General features: G+C 43.8%; 1 protein-coding gene across 2 annotated transcripts in view; it reads right to left on the reverse strand.

The window, feature by feature from the left end:
* Positions 1-24,221, reverse strand: part of ADAMTSL1 (ADAMTS like 1) — a 527,411-nt gene that overhangs the window by 376,206 nt on the left and 126,984 nt on the right. For both annotated transcript variants that reach the window (XM_073636588.1, XM_073636596.1), the window contains exon 3: positions 16,121-16,166. In XM_073636588.1, coding sequence (XP_073492689.1) covers positions 16,121-16,166 — 46 coding nt within the window. The remainder of the gene's footprint in view (positions 1-16,120; positions 16,167-24,221) is intronic.

Genomic DNA, 24,221 nt, shown 5'->3' on the forward strand with positions numbered 1-24,221 from the left:
GCAGTGCGTCCTGCTCACAGTGTTCAGCTAGATCCGTTCCTGTTATCTTCTAGACTATTTACATTTAGTGCAGTGCGTCCTGCTCACAGTGTTCAGCTAGATCCGTTCCTGTTATCTTCTAGACTATTTACATTTAGTGCAGTGCGTCCTGCTCACAGTGTTCAGCTAGATCCGTTCTTGTTATCTTCTAGACTATTTACATTTAGTGCAGTGCGTCCTGCTCACAGTGTTCAGCTAGATCCGTTCCTGTTATCTTCTAGACTATTTACATTTAGTGCAGTGCGTCCTGCTCACAGTGTTCAGCTAGATCCGTTCCTGTTAAATTCCTACTGACAGGCAGGCTTGTCTGGTTACAGTATATAAAGCTACCTGAAGAAAATTACAGGTGTTCTATTTGATCCTATTAGTACCACGGTCAGGCAGCTAGACTATTTACATTTAGTACAGTGCGTCCTGCTCACAGTGTACAGCTAGATCCGTTCCTGTTATCTTCCTACTGACAGGCAGGCTTGTCTGGTTACAGTATATAAAGCTACCTGAAGAAAATTACAGGTGTTCTATTTGATCCTATTAGTACCACGGTCAGGCAGCTAGACTATTTACATTTAGTACAGTGCGTCCTGCTCACAGTGTTCAGCTAGATCCGTTCCTGTTATCTTCCTACTGACAGGCAGGCTTGTCTGGTTACAGTATATAAAGCTACCTGAAGAAAATTACAGGTGTTCTATTTGATCCTATTAGTACCACGGTCAGGCAGCTAGACTATTTACATTTAGTACAGTGCGTCCTGCTCACAGTGTACAGCTAGATCCGTTCCTGTTATCTTCCTACTGACAGGCAGGCTTGTCTGGTTACAGTATATAAAGCTACCTGAAGAAAATTACAGGTGTTCTATTTGATCCTATTAGTACCACGGTCAGGCAGCTAGACTATTTACATTTAGTACAGTGCGTCCTGCTCACAGTGTTCAGCTAGATCCGTTCCTGTTATCTTCCTACTGACAGGCAGGCTTGTCTGGTTACAGTATATAAAGCTACTTGAAGAAAATTACAGGTGTTCTATTTGATCCTATTAGTACCACGGTCAGGCAGCTAGACTATTTACATTTAGTACAGTGCGTCCTGCTCACAGTGTACAGCTAGATCCGTTCCTGTTATCTTCCTACTGACAGGCAGGCTTGTCTGGTTACAGTATATAAAGCTACCTGAAGAAAATTACAGGTGTTCTATTTGATCCTATTAGTACCACGGTCAGGCAGCTAGACTATTTACATTTAGTACAGTGCGTCCTGCTCACAGTGTTCAGCTAGATCCGTTCCTGTTATCTTCCTACTGACAGGCAGGCTTGTCTGGTTACAGTATATAAAGCTACTTGAAGAAAATTACAGGTGTTCTATCCCAGCTTAGTGCAGCTACAGGCCATTAGTATGTCTGGAAGGCCAAGAAGGAGAGGCAGACAGTCACAAGCCAATAAGAGAGGGCAAGCAGGCTCTGTGTCTAGTGCTGGTCGTGGAGACGGTGCATCCTCATCAGCACGTGGCCATGGGACACGCTTGGCCTTTTTTTCGGCAGCTGGCCGTGTTGAGCCGCAACATGCGGAAGACTTGGTCGAGTGGATGACCAAGCCGTCCTCATCCTCCTCATCCTCTCTCACCCATGCCCAAGGTGCTTTGTCTGGCAAAGCAGCGGCCTCTTCCCTCAGCTCAATGTCATCAGTGACTCCTTCCCTAGCTCCACCATGTCCTCATGAGGATTCCCTCGAACTGTTTGACCACAGTGTTGGGTACATGCTCCAGGAGGATGCCCAGCGTTTGGAAGGCTCTGATGACGATACTGAGCTCGATGAAGGCAGTAACATGAGCACGGACAGAGGGGGTGCCCAAGAAGGACAGCAATCTGGCAGTCATGCTCCCCCTGCTGCAGCATACTGCCAGGTTTGCTCCAGTGATGAGGAGGGAGGGGATGATGAGGTCACTGACTCAACGTGGGTGCCTGATAGGAGAGAGGAGGAGGAGGAGGAGGAGGAGGAGGAGGCGGCAGCACATCACCAACGAGGCAGGATGCCCTCCAGGGGCCAGCCTAAGGGCAGCACATTGACTGCATCACACCCCAAAGCTCCACATGTGCAGGGCGCTGCAGTCTCTGCGCGTTATTCAAAAAGTTCTTTGGTGTGGGCCTTTTTTGAGACGAGTGCATCAGATCGCACCGCTGCTATTTGCAACATATGTCTCAAGCGTATCTCGCGTGGCCAAAACATCTCCCGCTTGGGTACCACATGCTTGACCAGACATATGTTGACCTGCCATGCAGTTCGTTGGCAAGCGTATCTAAAAGACCCACACCAAAGAACAAAGAGGATCTCTCCTTGCTCCTCATCAGCTGAGATTTCCAACCCCACTAGACCTTCAGTCCTCTCTGAGACCTGCAGTGAGAGGAATGAAGGTGTAGAATTAGGTGTGTCACAGCCAAGTACTTGTGGGCAATCTGCTTTTGGTACACCGACGTCAGATTGTACCAGGCAAATTTCCCTGCCCCAGCTGCTGCACCGCCGAAAGAAGTTTGCTCCCAGCCATCCACATGCCCAGCGGTTGAATGCTAGCTTGGCAAAATTGCTAGCACTTCAACTGCTGCCTTTTCAGTTGGTAGACTCTGCCCCCTTCCGTGAGTTTGTGGAATGTGCGGTTCCTCAGTGGCAGGTACCCAAACGCCACTTTTTCTCACGGAAGGCGATTCCGGCTCTCTACCGGCATGTGGAAGGCAATGTCCATGCCTCGCTGGACAGGGCGGTCAGCGGTAAGGTGCATATTACCGCTGACTCATGGTCCAGCAGGCATGGACAGGGACGTTACCTAAGTTTCACGGCGCATTGGGTGACTCTGCTGGCAGCTGGGAAGGATGCAGGACAAGGTGCAGTAGTGTTGGAGGTTGTTCCGCCACCACGCCTCCAAAATGCTGATTGTGACACACCTCTCTCCTCCACCCCCTCCTCTTCTTCTTCCTCCATGGCCTCTTCCTCGGAACCAGCGGTGCTCCGTAGGCGTTCAAGGGGCTACGCAAGTACGCAGGCCAAAAGATGCCATGCGGTGCTTGAGCTGGTGTGCTTGGGGGACAGGAGCCACACTGGGGCAGAGGTTCTGTCAGCTCTGCAGGGGCAGGTTCAGAGGTGGTTGACGCCACGCCAACTTAAGGCAGGAATGGTGGTTTGCGACAATGGCACCAACCTCCTCTCTGCCCTCCGACAGGGACAAATGACCCATGTGCCCTGTTTGGCTCACGTCCTTAACTTGGTGGTGCAGCGGTTCTTGGGCAGGTACCCGGGCTTACAGGATGTCCTGAGGCAGGCCAGGAAAGTCTGTGTGCATTTCCGCCGGTCATATAATGCCAGTGCTCGGCTGACGGACCTCCAAAAGGAGTTTAACCTGCCCAAGAACCGCCTAATCTGTGACATGCCCACCAGGTGGAACTCAACGTTGGCCATGCTGCAGCGGCTGCACACGCAGCAGAGGGCCATCAATGAGTACCTGTGCGACTATGGCACCAGGACAGGGTCAGGGGAGCTTGGTTTTTTTTCCCCACGCCAGTGGGCCATGATCAGGGATGCATGCACTGTCCTGTCACCATTCGAGGAGGCCACGAGGATGGTGAGCAGTGACAGTGCATGCATCAGTGACACTGTCCCCCTTGTCCACCTGTTGGAGCACACGCTGCGTGGAATAATGGACAGGGCACTTGAGGCAGAACAGAGGCAGGAAGAGGAGGACTTCCTTAGCTCTCAAGGCCCCCTTTATCCAGACAGTGTTCCTGCGTGCCCGCCGATCACACAGGAAGAGGACGAGGAGGAAGAGGAGGAGGAGGAAGATTGTGTCAGTATGGAGGTGGAGCCTGGCACTCAGCATCAGCAGCAGTCTTTAAGGGATCAGTCCCAAGAAACACATGCACTTGTACGTGGCTGGGAGGAGGTGGCTGCGGACCATGTCGTTCTTAGTGACCCAGAGGACTCCGGACCGAATGCCTCAGCAAACCTACGCTGCATGGCCTCCCTGATCCTGCAAAGCCTGCGTAAGGATCCTCGTATTCGTGGTATCAAGGAGAAGGACCAATACTGGCTGGCAACCCTCCTTGATCCACGTTACAAGGGTAAGGTTGCGGACCTTATCTTGCCATCGCAGAGGGAGCAGAGGATGAAACATCTTCGGGAGGCCTTGCAGAAAGGTCTGTGCAACGCGTTCCCAGAGACTGGGAAGTTACAAACTCCTGTTTCTGGACAACGTGTTGCTGAGGCTTCGGTCAGTCAAAGAAGGAGCGGTGGAGAAGGTGGCCGTCTGACCGATGCGTTCAGACAATTTTTTGGTCCGCAGCCCCAAGGTATGATCGGTTCCAGCAACCATCGCCAGCGTCTGTTTTACATGGTGCAGGAATACCTAGGGGCAAGATCAGACTTGGACACCTTTCCCACCGAAAATCCTCTGGGTTACTGGGTCTTGAGGATGGATCACTGGCCAGAGCTTGCACAGTATGCAATTGAGCTACTGGCCTGTCCTGCATCCAGCGTTCTTTCGGAACGCACATTCAGTGCTGCTGGAGGCGTGGTAACCGATCACAGGGTGCGTCTGTCCACCGACTCGGTCGATCGGCTGACCTTCATAAAAATGAATGAGTCTTGGATCACCACCAGCTACCAAGCACCTGATGCTGATGTAACCGAATAATTTTTTTTGAAATCTCAGATCCCTTCAAAGACTGCCTATGCTGATGCTGAGTGACTATCCCTGAGTAATTATCCTCTTCCTCCTCAATCATCACGCTGATAGCTTGTAAGAACATTTTTGGTTCTGGGCGCCACCACCAGTGCCTAAGGCACAATTTTTCAGCCCCTGTTTAACAGGGGCGTGTAATTACAATTTTTGATGTAATACTTTGCAGCAGGGCTCGTTCCTGCATTCCAACTAGAGTGTCTGTGAGGGGTTGCAGTGTTGTGGCACCAGCACCAGTGCCTAGGGCCCAATTTTTCTGCCCCTGTCTAACAGGGGCGTGTAATTACAATTTTTGATGCAATACTTTGCAGCAGGGCTCGTTCCTGCGTTCCAACTAGAGTGTCTGTGAGGGGTTGCAGTGTTGTGGCACCAGCACCAGTGCCTAAGGCCCAATTTTTCTGCCCCTGTCTAACAGGGGCGTGTAATTACAATTTTTGATGCAATACTTTGCAGCAGGGCTCGTTCCTGCGTTCCAACTAGAGTGTCTGTGAGGGGTTGCAGTGTTGTGGCACCAGCACCAGTGCCTAAGGCCCAATTTTTCTGCCCCTGTCTAACAGGGGCATGTAATTACAATTTTTGATGCAATACTTTGCAGCAGGGCTCGTTCCTGCGTTCCAACTAGAGTGTCTGTGAGGGGTTGCAGTGTTGTGGCACCAGCACCAGTGCCTAAGGCCCAATTTTTCTGCCCCTGTCTAACAGGGGCGTGTAATTACAATTTTTGAAGCAATACTTTGCAGCAGGGCTCGTTCCTGCATTCCAACTAGAGTGTCTGTGAGGGGTTGCAGTGTTGTGGCACCAGCACCAGTGCCTAAGGCCTAATTTTTCAGCTCCTGTTCAACAGGGGCATGTAATTACAATTCTTGATCTAATATTTCACAGCAGGGCCCTGTGAGGGCTTACAGTGTTGTGGCCACAGCAACACCTAAGGCCCAAATTTCTGCTGAGTATATAGGGCAGGACCCTACTTTCAAACATCTAACTTACAAACGACTCCTACTTGCAAACGGAAGGAGACAACAGGAAGTGAGATGAAATCTACCCCTAGGAAGGGAAATTCTCTCCTGTAAGAGTTAATATGGGAAAACAATTTCTCCTTTCCACTGATGCTTTCCAATCCTTGTTCCACAAAAAAACCCAAATTTTCAAAAAACATTTTTCATTGGGACAAAAAAGTGAGGTGAAATCTTCTGAAGAGGAGGAAAGACAGCAAAACAAATGTCACAGGGGTGATAACCCTTCCCTATGTTTTCCAAAAAGCTTAGAAAAGATTTTTTGGCTGGAGCTAAACACGTTAAAAATGTTCAAAATTACAAACAGATTCTACTTAACAACAAACCTACAGTCCCTGTCTTGTTTGCACCGCCTGTATACTGCTGTTCAGAGTATATAGGGCCTGGTGGCCCCACACCTTTCCTTATTTTAATTTGGGTGCGGGGTTCCCCTTAATATCCATACAAGACCCAAAGGGCCTGGTAATGGACTGGGGGGTACCCATGCCGTTTGTCTCACTGATTTTCATCCATATTGCCATGACCCGACATGACATTAAACCCGCAAGCAGTTTTAAATGAGATTTTTTCCTTTAAAAATGACATTTGGTGCAGGGACTGTTCTAAACATGGGAAACACGCGTCACTTTACAGGCATACTATAGACACCCCCCAGGTACGATATTTAAAGGAATATTTCACTTTTTTTTTTTACTTTAAGCATCATTAAAATCACTGCTCCCGAAAAAAAGGCCGTTTTTAAAAGTTTTTTTTGCATTGATACATGTCCCCTGGGGTAGGACCCGGGTCCCCAAACCCTTTTTAGGACAATACCATGCAAATTAGCCTTTAAAATGAGCACTTTTGATTTCGAACGTTCGAGTCCCATAGACGTCAATGGGGTTCTAACGTTCGTGCGAACTTTCGGTCCGTTCGCGGGTTCTGGTGCGAACCGAACCGGGGGGTGTTCGGCTCATCCCTACTCAGTGACAGTGGTCACCAGAATAAATACAGAAATCTTTTAGTGAGGATACAGACAGCAATAACAGCTGAAATATATTCTAACCCTTTACCACTCTATCCTGAAACACAACTAGGGATTACAAATGTGCAATTTTGTAATTCCAAATAGGAAACCCTTTACTCACACCAATTTACACTAATTCATTTCCACAATTCAAATCAGGCTCTTTGGGTCTGCTATAGATTTTGAAGGGGGGGGGAGTTCACACCAAGAATAAAAAAAGGTGTGAGGTCCTCCTAAAGTCCATACCAGGCCCTTATCCGAGCATGCAGCCCAGCAGGCAAAGGAAAGGAAGGAGGGGGACGAGCGTGTGCCACTCCCTCCTGGACCTCTGGATCTGGTATGAATTTTAAGGGGAACCCTATGCCAAAAAAAAATGGTGTGGCCCCCCCCTGAAATACATACCAGAACCTTATCTGAGCATGCAGTCTGGAAGGCCAGGAAATTATGTACCTCATACTCATTCACATGGGGGGCCGGGATCTTGTTAAAGGGGGCTTCCAGATTCCAAAAAGCCCCCTGTCCGCAGACCCCCACAACCACTGCCCAGCATTGTGGGGAAGAGGCCTTTGACCCCATCAACATGGTGCTTTGGGGTGGGGGCAGAGACCCCCCACTCCACAGCACCCCCCATTTTGTGGTCATGTGGCCTGTTATGATTCAGGAGTTGGGAGGGCACTTGCTCATCGGGTCTGGTATGGATGTTGGAGGACCCCGCGCCGTTTTAAAAAAAATTTTGGCTTGGCGTTCCCCTTAAAATCTATACCAGACCTGAAGGGCCTGGTATGGATTGGGGAGGACCCCACGCTGTTTTTTTCTCTGAATTTTCTATTGCTATCATTCTTTTGTTTACATTTCAGCTCTCAGTTGGGAAGTCCTCTGACAGCTGATGAGTCATCGGTTGTTAATGTGGAGGTCTGCCCACCCCTGCAAAAATTAAAAACCAGCAGCTACACATACTGCAGCAGCTGACTTTTAATAATAGGACACTTACCTGTCCTGGAGTCCTGCAATGTTGACACCGCAGCTGCTGTTTCCATCAGCTGTTAGGTGTTGCAGCCGCCATTGCCGGTAAGGAAACCCAGTAGTGAAGCCTTATGGCTTCACGCTGGGTCCTTACTGCACATGAGCGAGGCACCACTGCTCTCTCCTACTGGCCCTGTGGCAGGGGAAGGAGGAGGAGGGAGCAGAGCTGCTGACGTAATGCTTGTGACCAGGTCAAAGACAGGTATGCACTCCCTCCTCCCCCCAAATGGTGCCAAATGGCACCGGAGGGGGGGGAGGAGACAAATGAGCGGAAGTTCCACTTTTGGGTGGAACTCCACTTAAAGGACGCAGTGGCAGGCTTCCTGGCCTGCTCCTTAACAACCAGCCATTCTTTACACAGAATTCAAATCGGTCAATCATTTCTCAACCAATCCGAATGCAAATCGTTTCGAAAATTTGGAATTCGTTAGAAAATTAATAAATGAAACAAAATTAAACAAAACTAAACAAGTTCTGAAATGAATCAACAAAACAAAGATAGTCACATAACGAATCTATCCGAAACTAAACAATTTTTTCTGTTCTGCACATGTCTAGTGTCAGCAGATCCTGGCCAATGATTCATGCCCAGGACCTGTTGATTGGCTAACCACAGCCCAGAGACCCGTGTTGACAATCAGCACAGGGTTCTGTACAGAGGGAATGATCTCTCTGTTTGGAGATCGTTAGAAAAAAGCAGCACACATTACACAATTAACCCCCTGATTACCCAAGATGTTAACCCCTTCTCAGCCAGTGCCATTAGTACAGTAACAGTGTATAGTATCATCACTGATCACTATATTGGTGTCACTGGTGAAGTTAGTGGCAGTTAATTAGTTTCCAATCAATGTCAGTTAGTGTCAGATTGCTTGCCGCACTATTGCAGTCACATTATAAGTTGCTGACCATTAGTGATATAAAAAAATTAACATTCCAGTATATATACCATAAACTTGACGTAAACCAATCAATATACAGTTATTGTTTTTTTTTTTTTTACTAATGACATGTAGCAGAAAATATTTTAGCCAAAATTTATGAGGACATTTTTTTAAAAATGTTTTATAGCATAAAGCAAAAAATATATATATGTTTTTCAAAATTTTTGGTCTTTTTTCATTTATATGAAAAAAAAAAAACCCAGGGGTGATCAAACATCACCAAAGGAAAGCTCTATTTGTGTGAAATAAAATACATTTCGTTTGGGTACAGCATTGCATGGCTGCTCAATTACTAGTTAAAGTAGCGCAGTGCTAAATATCAAAAAATGGCCTGAGTATGAAATTGCACACCAATAAAGAGTCGTTTACACAGGGATTACTATAACATATTCCCATGCGAGTCTGTGTTTTCCAGCATGGGGATGCACAGATTTTCCATGCTTCCCTGTGCAGGCAGTCCCATTCATGTCAATTGCCATGCAGTAGCTACACGGGCACAGCCACTGCTCCCAATATGGCGGCCCTGCTAGAGCACGTGCGTGTCCCCGAACTCACCGTGTGTGAGTTCAGGAACATGAATACGCACGCACCCACATGTGCCTGCACCCAGGTGGATGTCAAATTGGGAGCAGTGGCTGTGTCCATGCAATCGCTGCATCGAATTTTACATTTTTGTAACTGCCTACACGGGTATGCACGAAACACTTGTGCATCCTCGTATGGGTAAACATGACCTCACATGAAAGTACGCTGTAGTACGCCTCATGTGAATATGGCCTAATACCTTCTACTTACTGGTGCTCTTAAGTGGTTATACATTTCTCCCTTTTTTACCCCCGTTACACCCTTATATTGATGATCAATGCACATCTCCCCTCACTTCCCTCTAAATAAAACACAAGTATTAAGGGGGCCACAGGAGAGAGCAATGCCCCTGAATAAAGTTCCCTTACATTGGTAGCCTGGTTGTTATCAGTACTGCTGTAAAGAAAGAAAAACAATGCTTTCCTGTTGGACTCAGGCTTCACTGACATTCACACTACATTTTTGCAGGTACATCGTACATAAAGTGAGATCAGTTTATATATTGCTTTTCTATGCTGTTAAAGCTCAAAAGCTGACTAAGCCAGTTTGATGGAGTGTGGGGCGAATGCTGCAGGTAAGGTTGTGTACCTCTATTGAGTTTTCTCATTTTGGTAATGCAGCTAAGTTACCTCCCTGCCCCAGCTATTGATTTGTTGGTGCAGGAACAGATGCATATTGTAGTTACTGTACGTAGATGTGTTGGATGGAGGCTAAAGTGTTTGTTTTAGGGGTTGAGTTAAGTTATGGAGTTTTGGCTAAGGGTCAGATTTAGTTGGGGTTAGGTTAAGGTTAGTGATTTGGCTAGGCTAATTTTTTCAATGCTGAACAGACTACCAGCAGTCTCCTATGATTTAGTTAATCTGAATAACTATTGTATTGTATGTGACCATAATAAGATGTGACTCATTATTAAATCACCAGAAAAAAATAATAATTAAACAGCTGCTTTTTTTGATCAAAGGCGTGTAAAGAAAATGCCTATTGTTCAAAGCCTATGACCGAACCCTGTTGCAAGGCAATATGAAGCCAGTTTTGAAAGGTCAGGACATTTTCCTGGCAAATTAAATGCCATTACAAAAATAAAGAAAATCCAAAGTTACAAACATTTCAGTAACACTATGCTAACAAATGCATTTTGTAAAACACAATGTACTCTAGACATTTCACTTTTTTTCCTGGGCAATATTATAGGATTTTATTCATCCCACATACCAGTTACGTTTGCAACTCAAACCAGGTAGTGGTTTCATGACCATAAAAGAAACATGACTTTTACATCTTAAGTTAGCACAAGCACGTCACTTTATAAACTGATAAAGGCTCATTTAGACCAGTTTGAAGCCAACTGGATGAATATGTGTGGATTTCTACCAAGCCCACCAAAGTCTATTTAGGCTGGAATCATTTCTGGCATGAAACTCTATGTACAGTGATGGTGATAAATGTGCATGCTGGTTGCATTACCAATAAAAATGGATTTTTGTACTCTTTAATTTACTCTTGTGAGCATCTATAGTAAACAGATCTGTGACATGAAACTTCAGGTTACTATTTCTATTATCCCACCACATAATCTGATGGGTACTGAATCTGTAAATCTCTCAGATGTGGTCACACACTTATTATAACCCACAAAAAAAACTTTGATTCTGAAACATCATGGTTTCCCACACAACAAAGCTTGGTCTAAATAGCTAATATAAACAGTATATTAAAAATGTAAGGTAAAATATAGTGCAAATTCATTTTTAATAACACTTCTGCTGCGTGATTACAGAACACTTCATGGCAACAGAACATAAAAAATTAGGAAAGTGAAAACACACCCTTCTTTACTCAAATCACAACTCAAGCTTTATGATATAAACCAAATCTCCCCATTCTTAAAATGTATCCAAAACACAAAACACAAAAATGTAATAATTGCATTTTAATAATCCGTAATTATGGTGTATGCATTTTATGCCTTTTTCCCTTTATTTTCACCTGGTGAGGTGTCCATTAACACACTTCATGTCTTAAAGTGGCTACATTAACTTCTATTCTGTATTTATGGAGGAGAAATGTAGCCACCCCTGGACAGCAGCATTGTCAGTCTGTGGCGAGGGTAGTGTTAGATGGACTAGTAAATTTAGATGGACTTTACATAGGTGACTAACAAATGAAAGCCTGACTCCAGATAAAACTTTTTCAAGAATTCCAGGTATGGTTATTTTTTACATAGTTACGACCAAGCTGGACTAATGTAACTATGTATAAACCATACGTGACTGATGCCCCTGCAAGCTGGAAATGACTGACATAGACACCGCTCCTCCAATGACCCCCACTTGCTTTCTGGTCCCCTGCTGAGCAGCTGGCCTGCTGCATTGTGAATGCAGGAGGTCAGCCACTCAGCACGGGCACCATTCAGGGAATGCTGTGCATTTTCCTGAATGGATGCAAAGCATTCTCTAAATGGATGAGTTGGAAAACTGGGTTGGTGAAGTCACACTAACCAATGCCTATCACCTCTTCCAATCAGGTTTTTCTTCTTTTGGGTTAATGGTTTTATAGAAATGAAAAATAAAAACGTTTAAGGGTGTTTGATGTTATTTTCTAACTTTAAACATCCCTCCATGTTATCCTATGTGGCCATCCACACAGAGGTGTCTACAGGCGTTTAGAGGCTGGAGCACTTTAGCAAAAAAAAATTAAAAATGCCGACATGCCTAAATGTGTGTAAATGCATGTTAAAGCTCTTAAATGCTAGGCCTATTTAGTACTTGAGTGTACACTGATTCCAATGGCCATAATAAATTATTATTTTGGCAAATACAGTGAATGAACACCCATATGGCTCATGTGCCCAAACGTGCCAAACACACTTTTAATACGTGGCTTTAGGCGCATTTTTAATGCTGCCTTTCTCTTTTAGGGAGAAAAGGCATTCAGAAGAGCTGGAAAAAAGCCCAGTGTGCATAAGGCTTAAAGTGGTTGTAAACCCTCTCCTATACCCAGTGAAGTCATTAACCTCAGATGATACACAGAGATGAAACAAATCCTTCTACATAAGTTCTACATGTATATCTGCTGTCTTCCCTTTTCCCTTTCTACACTCTTTGTAAAATGCAGATCGTGTTAAAAAATTGTCTTCCTTTTTCAGCAGTGGGTAGGGAGTCTGGGCTTACACTGTGTGAGAGCTTATTGGAGAAAAGGTACCACCCCCCCCCCCTCCACAGAGGAATGAAGGAACATGCAGAACTGTAGTCTGAATAGACAAGCTCTGTAATTATTTCCCTCTAAGCTCCCTCTCCGACACGAATTTTGAGCTGCTGTTAACTCATGTGTCAGATAACTTGTCAGAAGTGACTCTGCTGATAACAGAGGAACAGGGCACCAGAGAGAAATGGCACTTAGAGCTTTGGAGAAAGATAAGTAAACAATACAGATATACAGTATGTGCGTGGGTCAAATTTCATGAATGAGGTTTACAACCACTTTAAGTATACAGTGCTCAGCATAAATGAGTACACCCTAACAGATTTGTCAGAAAACCTTTACTTTTCCTTCACAATCAACATTTTCTATGGGGCACTACACTACAAAATACTCCCACAAATCCGGGCCATTGATTGCAACCAACATTTGTTAATTTGCACACACAAAAAAGTATTTTTCCTAGCAAATTCATTCAAGATCGTGTTGGAAGACACTTCAATGAAAGTCTTGGGAGCAAAGCCACATTTTAGACAACAAAATCTTAATTAACAAGAATTGAACTACAGGTTAGTCTATCTATTCATTAAACAGGTGTCCAGCAGACATTTGATTATAAAAGGGCGTTACTCAACAAAGAAAACCCCTTCCCATTTCATGCTGCCAGCAATGGCAACGCATGGAAGAGAAATATCACAAGGCCTGAGAAAGAAAATACATTCTTTAGGGCTCTTTCACACGGGGGATCCGTATGTCCGTTTTTCATCCTTCCGTTTTCGGATGAAAAACGGACATACATGTATCCCTATGGAGCGTCGGATGTCAGCGGTGACATGTCCGCTGACATCCGACGCCGCTCCGATCCGAAAAGTGTAACGGAGGAAAAACCTACTTTTCCATCCGTTTTCGGATCGGATCGGGTGACGACGGACACTACGGTCCGTCATCATCCGATCCCCCATAGGGGAGAGCGGCGCTCTGACAGGTCCGTAGCTGCACAGCGTGCAGCGATGGACCTGTCATCTTTCTGCTCAGCGGGGATCGGCGGAGCGATCCCCGCTGAGCCAGCGGGTGTTCACGGGGCGGATCATCACTGATCCGCCCCGTGTGAAAGAGCCCTTACACAAGAAAGGTGAAGGCTACAAGAAGATCAGCAAAGCTTTACTTATCAGTCAGAATACTGTAGCAAAAGTGGTACAAAAATGTAACAAAGATGGAACTGCAACCATCTCACAGAGACTACCAGGTCATCCATGGAAGATAACACCTCGGCAGGAGCAACTTCTGATTAGAAGGGTTAAAGAAAATATCCATGCAAGTTCACTGCAGTTAGCTAAAGAAGTAGAAAGCCAAACTGGGGTGATTGTTTGCCGTGACACAATATAGCTGCAGAGGAATGGAAAGCCCATGCACAAAAAAGCCCACCTAGAATTCGCCAGGGCCCATGCTGCAAAAGAAGACTACTGGGACTTTGTACTCTGGAGTAATGAGACCAAGATAAATGTTTTTGGAATGGATGGCTTTAAAACTGTATGGCATCACAAAGGTGAGGAGTACAAAGAAAAATGCATGGTGCCTACACTGAAACATGGTGGTGGTAGTGTCCTTCTCTGGGGCTGCATGAGTGTTGCTGGTGTCAGGGAGCTGCATTTCATTGATGGTATCATGAATTTACGGATGTACTGCTCTATATTGAAAGAGAAGATGCTACCATCACTCAGTGCCCTTGGTCGTTGCGCACTTTTCCAACATGACCATGATCCAAAACACACATCTAAGGCCACTGTTGCATTTTTAAAGAAAAACAGGGTGAAAGTGATTCAGTGGCCAAGTATGTCTCCTGATCTGAACCCAATCGAACACCTATGGGGAATTCTGAAGAGACAAGTTGAGCATCACTCTCCATCCAGTATCCAGGCTCTAAAAGAGGTAGTTCTTGAAGAATAGAAAAAGATAGATGTTGCAATACATTGCCAACTTGTTCATTCCATGCCTAGAAGACTTGGTGCTGTCCTTACAAATGATGGAGGTCATACAAAATACTAGATGCAGTAGTTTTTGTTGTGGGGTGTATTCATTTTTGCATCAACTATTTTGAGTAAAACTGAAAAGTTTGTAATCTTAGAGCTCTTTTACACTGGGGCATTGGGGGCGTTGGCAGTAAAGCGCCGCTATCTTTAGCAGCGCTTTTGGGCTGCTTTTAACCCCCGCTAGCGGCTGAAAAAGGGTTAAAAGCGCCCGCAAAGCGCCACTGCAGCCCATTGATTTTTTTTTAAAGTCCTGCCAGCGCATCACTCCAGTGTGAAAGCCCACTTTCAGGGGAGTAGACACAGATCGTGTGTTCATACTAAGTATGAACACCGATCTCTCTCTCCTCCTAGTCAGTCCCATCCCTCCTACAGTTAGAACACACCTAGGGAACACAGTTAACCCCTTTATCGCCCCCAAGTGTTAACCCTTTCCTTGCCAGTGACATTTACACAGAAATCAGTGTATTTTTATAGCACTGATCGCGGTATAATTGTCAATGCTCCCAAAATGTGTCAGATGTGTCCAATTTGTCCGCTGCAATATCGCAGTCCCGATAAAAATCGCAGATCAGTGAAACATGGTAGTGCACAGCTCCAAGGTGATCACATCTCCTAAGAACAGCTGTCTCCGCAATCAGGCAGGGTGCTGGCTCTGTTTGCAACAGAGATAATGAAAAAATAGAATGCTGGATAGCCGCACTCCAAAAAAAGTTCACCTTTATTAAAAAATTAATATCAAAGCATCACAGGGCAATACAGACTAACTGCACAGCTACGTCATATTTTAATATGCATATATGTTTCTGAAAGTATTGTGATCATCCGTTAGCAGATTGGATATGGTTTCCCAAAAATTGCAGATCGCCGCCATCACTTGTAAAAAAATAACAATAATAAAAATGCCATACATCTATCCCCTGTTTTGTAGACGCTATAACTTTTGCGCAAACCAATCAATATACGCTTATTGCGATTTTGATCACCAAAAATATGTAGAAGGATACATATCGGCCTGAGCTGAGGAAAAAAATTGCTTTTTTAAAAAAAAATTGGGGTTATTTTTAATATCAAAAAGTACAAAATATTGTGTTTTTTTCAAAATTGTCGCTCTTTTTTTGTTTATAGCGCAAAAATAAAAACCGCAGAGATTATCAAATACAACCAAAAGAGGGAAAAAAGGACGTCAAATTTGTTTGGGTACAACATCGCACGACCACGCAATTGACAGTTAAATGGACGCAGTGCCGTATCGCAAAAATTGGCCTGGTTATTGAGCAGCCTAATCTTCCAGTGCTGAAGTGGTTAAAAACAAAACAAATAATCTATGAACATAACAAAACAGAGCTAAAGCAGTTTGAGTAAACTAGTGTTCTGTGTATGGCAAAAGCAAAATGTAAAATAGATGTTGGAAACAAAGGTAAATTAATTAAAATTTTATAAACTCTGCAACTCTGCATAATCATTTTCCTAACTAAACAGCAAAACCATTCTAATCTGGAGCAGATACATGGTGGGCAAAGCTAGGTATACCTTTAAAGAGAATATCATAGCAAACAGGAGAATTAACTTACCACATTACTGCATGTTCTGTACCGGATGTTCCGACCTTCACAGCTTCTGTTGGAAACAATAAAACCAGTATATGTAAACAGTGATTAGGGAAACCCAACAAAAAGAATACGAAATCTGATAGCCCACTGGTATTTTCACAGCAATGAAAGAAGGTTTAAAAAGTTACAAGTTGGTACAAGTTATTTATTATTATTCCTTACAATAACAAATATATATTTTAGCATCAGCATTCGTGGACTGCAGACTGAGAGTAGAGGAGAGAAGTACACTTTCAGCAATTATTTATGAACCAATTCCTGGAGAAATGTATTTTTTTTAAGCTTTGTAGTCATTCTTCTGATATTAAAGGTTTGACTTTTTCAAAACATCCTATCCAGGTCTATCTGCATAGTTCATGTGGCACACGCTACTCCCACCATTTTCCTGTGTCATTATCAAGGCACAGGAACTTTAGTTCATTCCCCAGAATGTGCACAAGGCTCCCAAATGTCCAAGGACTGACTGGCCTCTGCGGGCTCCACTGGGGAGAAGGTTATGTCGACAGAGAAGGAAGTGGGAAGAGAGCCCAGAAACTCCAGGCCCAGCTTCTCTGCATCACCCTGCCAAGGTGACAAGGGGGGGCAGGTATGGTGTGGGTTAGTGGTGGGCATAGCTCCCAACTGTCCCTGATTTGGAGGGATTGTCCCTGATTTGGAACAAAGTCCCTCTGTCCCTCTTTCCTCCTCATGTGTCCCTCATTTTGGCCTGATCTATAAGGTTGTATGTAAAATGCACTTTTTGTCTTTCAAAAAGTGTTTCCCAGTGCTAAACCTTTCTTCCAATTTCTAAATTGCTGCATTTGTAAACTTCTAAAACCAGTATAAAGGATTAGTAGTGATAAAAAAGCATTTGTGGGTTTAACTAAAACATAATATATAATATTATTATTATTTGTTTTCTATTTTTTTTTTATTTTTTTTTTTTAGGAGCCCCATTGGTGGGGTTTGGTGAAGTATCAAGGGTCTAAACAGACCCCTGCTGTCTCACTTTTGAGACAGAGAAAACGACTGAGGACTGAGCTTCCCCGGTCACTTTCTCTGCAGCTTTAGCTGCACTGGACACTGAAGGATTTGGAAGTACTCTGCGCTGAGCAGCATACTACACAATACATTTACTATGCTTCAGCTAAGAATGAACACAGGAGCGATCAGTACAGATCATTCACTGTGTTCATTCAGAAAAGGAAGGGGCTGGTGAATGAAATATTTTATGGCCCCTTCACCCACTCTTAATCATGAAACTACCCCAGCAGCAGCCAGAGGAAGAAGAGGGAAGCTAGCAGCACTGCAGTGGGGAGACAGAGTCTGCCAGGAAGCAGGGGGAATCGGTACCGCACAGGGTGATTAGGGTATGCAGAGGCACATCCAGCACACCCTGTGTGCACACCTATGGGGGCTGTAATATTTTGATCTGCACTGCCGCAGGTGTGATGTGTGGACTATAAGGATTTAGTAGGGGGTTTAAGAAAAAATGTCAGTAGGTGGCGCTTTCCATATATTTTAAGAAACTTCCAGCTTATTAAATTCTCAACAGCTATATTATATGTGTGATATCCTAGCAAACAAAACATGTTTTAAAGCATTTGAGAATGTAATAATAATAGCAAACATGTTTTAAAGCATTTGAGAGTTTAATAATAATAAACTCATGCATTATATAGTTGCCTTGTGATTCATTTTAACTTTAAATTATAGAACTTTCAAACAGAATTTTCTGAACATTTCCTTGCTTATTTCTACCCTGTCCCACAATGCTGATATAACCCTCCCTCCTCCCCTTCGTTGTCCACTCACTGTTCTGGCACATTCACTAACATTCCGCTGTAATGTTTAACTGGGGCCAATGGGGCTTCTATTTCCCATTAGCAGCACATGTGCAGACGAACCCCATAGACGTCTATGAGGCTAGGACAGTGGTTCTCAACCTCGGTCCTCAAGTACCCCCAACAGGCCAGGTTTTGAGAATTTCTCTTAGATAAAATAGCTGTCCAAAATACCAAGCCATTGACTCTGATTTAAAGCACCTGTGCAAGATAAAGAAAAACCTGAAAACATGACCTTTTGGGGGTACTTGAGGACTGAGGTTAAGAGTGACTGGGCTAGAAGACAGATCTGTCTCCCAGCCCCATAGATATCGATGGGTGTCTACTGCACATGCTTATGAAGCAATGAAGCAAAACCCAGACACACTGGGGTTCATTTACTAAAACTGGAGATTGCAAAATCTGGTGCAGCTCTGCATAGAAACCAATCAGTTTTTTTTTTTTTGTCAAAGCTTAATTGAACAAGCTGAAGTTATACGCTGATTAGCTACCATGCACAGCTGCACCAGATTTTGAAATATCCATTTTTAGTAAATCAACCCCTTACTGACAGTGCTGCTGATCTTCTCTAGCCTTTAGCAAGCCCCACACATACCAGTTATCATCTCCCGACAGAGGAAGTCCCCTCTTGCTAATACCTTATTTTTAGCTCTCTTCAGTAGATTATGTGACATGTAGAAGTTATAAATAAGTTATTAGTGACAGGAGATTTTCTGAAGTTGATTGGTGGTATCTGAAAAGATCAATATAGATTAAAGGAGCTTAGTAGCACTGTCACTAATTGCCATGTCCACTCTGGAGGTAGTGAAGAGTGTTTGGGATAACCCAAAATGGCAGTACCGGCAGGAAGGTAATAATAACAATTGTGTTGTTACCACGCGTGCGCTAACAATGACAGTGATTGTAGATCATCCATTACAGCCATATCCAGCAGGTGCACATCTATGCACCCTTTTATGCATTCAGGCACACCACATTAGACAGCCAATTCATTTTGAATGAGCATCAACACAGGATAATTACCCCTGCACTATTTTTGTAGCACCACACAAAGCACACAAAGCATGCAGACACTGGAGGGGAAACATATTGTGCTGTAGTGTTGCTTATATTATACCACATATTAGTGGATTATGATAAGGACATTTTATCTTCGCTGCTAAACAGTGGATGTGATATGGTATGTGGTTACCATAACAAATACAGAAACCTTTGGACACTAGGGAAAAAGCAGGCACAAAAGCAGCTAGGTTCCAGGCAGAATATTAACAAAACAAAACCATCTGACATGTTATGGATACAAACAGAAAAAATACTAGTTGCCAGAGAGATTTAGTGGCACAAAAAATAAAAACACAATATACACCTGTACTTGGAAATCTTTATGAAGTTGCTACTGGAAATGACTACAAGGTTCATCTGTGTTGTTTTGCAGTAAAATCAATAAATTCTTTATAAGTTTGAGGTTACTTTGATATCATTCGATCTTTTCCTTCAGGTACTTATTCATGTTATCATTGCTTTGTCAGCTTTATGGAATATTACAATCACTTGCAATTTCGGACATTCTTTAGGAATTAGTTTAGCACCACTTATGCCCCGTACACACGGTCGGATTTTCCGATGGAAAATGTCCGATCGGAGCGTGTTGTCGGAAATTCCGACCGTGTGTGGGCTCCATCGGACATTTTCCATCGGATTTTCCGACACACAAAGTTGGAGAGCAGGAGATAAAATTTTCCGACAACAAAATCCGTTGTCGGAAATTCCGATCGTGTGTACACAAATCCGACGGACAAAGTGCCACGCATGCTCAGAATAAATAAAGAGATGAAAGCTATTGGCCACTGCCCCGTTTATAGTCCAGACGTACGTGTTTTACGTCACCGCGTTCAGAACGATCGGATTTTCCGACAACTTTGTGTGACCGTGTGTATGCAAGACAAGTTTGAGCCAACATCCGTCGGAAAAAATCCTAGGATTTTGTTGTCGGAATTTCCGAACAAAGTCCGACCGTGTGTACGCCCTATTACACTGTGATAACGGGCTCAGTTTCACAGCAGCAGTGAACAAATCAACAGCTATGGCTGGTATCTGCTCCAATATCAAACTTGAATTCTCAAACTGTATAACTTGCATACCAGGCATAATCTAGCTGCTAATCTTGTTAGCAATAATCTTCAATCTTCAATGCCCCCCCCCCCCCCAAGCAAATAAACAAACAACCAAGCAAACAAAAAGAAAAAGACTGTTTCCCTTAAGCTTTCGTTTCCATAATATAATTTTTTTTACAAGACACACTGACATTTGACTATTTTAAGGTGGCCATAGATGGATCCTATTTTCTTTGATCAGCCTTTGATCAGCTGATCAAAAATAACCAAACTGATTCCCCCCTACACACATTTGAGGTGCGCTATTGTACTATGGAAGTGGAAACCCTCCACTGCCAGAATACACTGATCGATTAGCTGCAAAGGCTGATCAAGCAAAAATATAATAGTCTAATTTGAGTGGAGTAAATCACTAGATCACTAATCACATACATGGATCGAAATTTGGCCAGTCCTTGCTGAACCGGCTGAATTTCGATCCATGTATGGCCAGCTTTAGATTTTGCATTTCTAAAAAGTGTTTACAGGGGGTTATTTACTAAAACTGAAAAATTTGGTGCTGCTCTTCATCAGCTTCCTGGTTTATAGCTAGGTTCACACTGCTCCGACATGGAAGTCGGATCACTTCCGATCCGACTTTGCCCTAGGACTTCATGTCCAATTTCCATGGGACTTTAATGAACAGGATCTGACTTTGATCGGACCATACCAGGCCCTTTGAGTCTGTTATGAATCTTCAGGGGGGAACGTGTGGGGTCCCCCCAAGGACAATACCAGACCCTTTGATCTGGTATTGATTTTGAGGGGAACCTTACGCCCAAAAAAAATGGTGTGGGGTCCCCCCCAAAATCCATACCAGACCCTTATCCGAGCAGGCAGCCTGGCAGGTCAGGAAAGGGGGGTTGGACACATGCCCTCAACATGGGGGGAGTGCTTTGGGGTGGGGGGCTCTAAACCCCCCCACCCCAAAGCACCTTGTCCCCATGTTGATGGGGACAGGGGCCTCTTCCCAACTACCGTGGACAGTGGTTGTGGGGGTTTGTGGGCAGGGGGCTTATTGGAATCTGGAAGCCCCCTTTAACAAGGAGGCCCCCCGGCCCCCCTCTATGGGAATGAGTAGGGGTACATTGTACCCCTACTCATTAACCCAAAAAAGTGTAAAAAATTAATAGAAACAGTACACAGGTTTTTTATTAAAAATGAAGAATGTCCCCATCGCATCGCCAACGTGTCTTCTCCCTCCGAGGCATGATGAGGTGGTCTCACAAGGGGGCGGGGTCTCCAGATGAACAGCAGGAGATATCGTCGGGAGAAGACATCAGTGGAGGGAGAAGAACAGGCAGAAGAACCAAAGGAAGAAGACAACGGAGGGAGAAGAACCAGAGGAAGAACCAGGGGAAGGAGACATCAGCGGAGGGAGAAGAACCAAAGGAAGAAGACATCATCAGAGGGAGAAGAACCAGAGAGAGAAGACATCACCAGAGAAGGCAAACACGTTGAAGCAACAACGGGGGGAATTCTTCATTTTTGATAAAGGACTTTGTCAAAAATCTGTGTACTGTTTTTATTTATTTTTGACACTTTTTTGGGTGAATGAGTAGGGGTACAATGTACCCCTACTCATTCACATAGGGAGGGGGCAGGATCTGGGGGCCAGATCTCGACAAGCCCCCTGCCCACAGACCCCCACAACCACTGGCTACGGTTATCGGGAAGAGGCCCTTTTGCCTATTAACATGGGGATAAGATGCTTTAGGGTGGGGGAGCAGAGCCCCCTACCCCAAATCACCCCCCATGTTGAGGGCGTGTGGCCTGGTATGACTCAGGAGGGGGGACGTGCTCGGATAAGGGTCTGGTATAGATTTTGGGGGGACTTTTTTTTATTTTAGGATGGGGTTCCCCTTCAAGATGCTTTAGAACACAAGTCACATGCCACAAGTTGGATCAGTTAAGACGATGATCTGACTTGGATGCTACTTACATTCAAATCAATGGGCTGAAATCATGTCCAAGTCGAACCAAAGTAGTTCAGGAACCTTTTTCAAAGTCAGACCAATTAAGAAGGCTCTCATAAGAACCACTGATTGATACACGTCATGCGTCATGTGCTCCCAAGTCGGAGCGGATGTCCCACCAGTGTGAACCGGGCTTTATTGTCAAAGCTTAATTGGACAAGCTGAACTTAGATGGTGATTGGCTACCATGCACAGCCGCACCTGAATTTGAGTACGCCAGTTTTAGTAAATCCCCCCAACAGTTACTGACTTTTTAATACAATACAACATACACACTCATTGCTAGTGGTCTCTTGACATATCCTGTATCAACTAGCAGTTTTTATTTAAAAACACAGTCATGATAAACACTGCTTTATCTTTAAGAATTGCATTTTATGAGGCTTGAAAGCGGTATTAAATCCCAAACCAAAAATGTAATATATTGCCGCTTACCAATCCCTAGATGTAGTACCTGCACTGGTTTTCTTATATTAGGCTGAGGGGAGGGGGTGTTAGAAGTACTAGTAGATTTAGATGCACTAACAAATTATAACCAAACTCCAGCTCACACTGCAGTTACACAAGCAGTTACAGAAACAGTTTGTCTTTATTTTGGGATAAAAGTTTTACATAAATAAATAACAGCTGATCTTTGTATGCACCCCTGTCAGTGGTAAAAGTTTTGTCTCAACACTTTAACTGCTACATATGCTGGACAAAACAAAACAGATTTACTGGTTGGGCCACGGGTGAAAAACAAAGGAAAGAAAGCCTAAATAAGAAAAAGAATCCAACCACCACATCTAGGAATTAGTAAGCTGCAATATAATAAAGGTTTGCTTTTGGGTTTAATACTGCTTTAAAGCTGGGCACAGCAATGTTAAATGCATAATCATGCTATAAAATGTGCATTTAATAACCTTTTGCATTGGCGTGTGCAAAACATTTCAAACATGATCAGTGCAACACAGGTGCAATGCAAGACACCTACAGACTATTCCCTCAGCCCCAGGTCTGTATCTCCAGACCTGGGGCTGGGGAAATTATCTGCAGGGGAAATAGTCTCATGATAGACTAAACGTGGAATGACACTTGTGCTCCCTTGGGATTTATGATCAGATGGGTCTGTCCATTCACAGATACTTAAATAGATCCCTGAATGAAAAACATGGATGCGCAGCTGACGTCACCCACAGCCACACTAATTTAAAAAGAAAAAACAGAGTGGGAGGGAGATTTGAGGGTAAGGGGCTGGGGAACGTGCCCATGTTTCACATTACAACCTAAAAACATGGTCAGAAATGAAGACAATTCTATTAGGTGCTATGTATAGAAGGTGACCTGGCTTACTTGGATTATGATGGGGATATTTAAGCCTTGAAAATTGTATTACGGTATATTTGAAGAAGGATTTTCCACTAAAAACACTCTGTTACAATGCCTGCAATACAGGAGAAGCTTTCATAAGAAAGGGTAGTGGCCAACAGATGTGGTCTGTCCAAGGGCACAAAAAGTTCATACTGTAGACTAAACTAAACTGTCGTAACGGTTTTGGACTTCTTCCTTTAAATGTTGACTTGTTTTTTATTATTACGTTTTGCAAAACTATTTAGTAAATCTTGGAGCATTTTTTAAAGTGAAATTTAAAATGATGAAGAACATCATGTGGTAGAACATTTTGGGTGAAGGGTTGTTTAGTCTGTATTACTACTCAAGAAAATGAATAACATCACACAAGTCACATAATATTCTGTAGTAAATAAGACTGACAGGCATATTTGAATTACACTTCTGAATTATCTGTCAAGAGCCTACTGTGAAATTACTACAGATTTAAGGCTCTTCATGCAGGTTACAGTCTAGACTCTTCAATAAGAAGCTGTTATCCAGTTCCTGTAGAGTTTCATTACCAAAAGGTCTTAAATGGAAAATACAGAGGTACACTAAGTGAGACCAAACTACTGGAAATGCTTCCAAAGCTTGTCTTTATTAAAAGGCTGCTCACTGTACTGATTACAGGAAAATTCAAATCAGTGTTTGTCTTCATTCAATGTGGACACATGAAAGCCACCAATCTGAGTAAAAAAGTACCTTCCGCTTGTTATGAATTAAAATCTGCTGTTGCTGT

The sequence above is a fragment of the Aquarana catesbeiana genome, linkage group LG01, assembly GCF_042186555.1.
Source record: "Aquarana catesbeiana isolate 2022-GZ linkage group LG01, ASM4218655v1, whole genome shotgun sequence".
Lineage (NCBI taxonomy): Eukaryota > Metazoa > Chordata > Amphibia > Anura > Ranidae > Aquarana > Aquarana catesbeiana.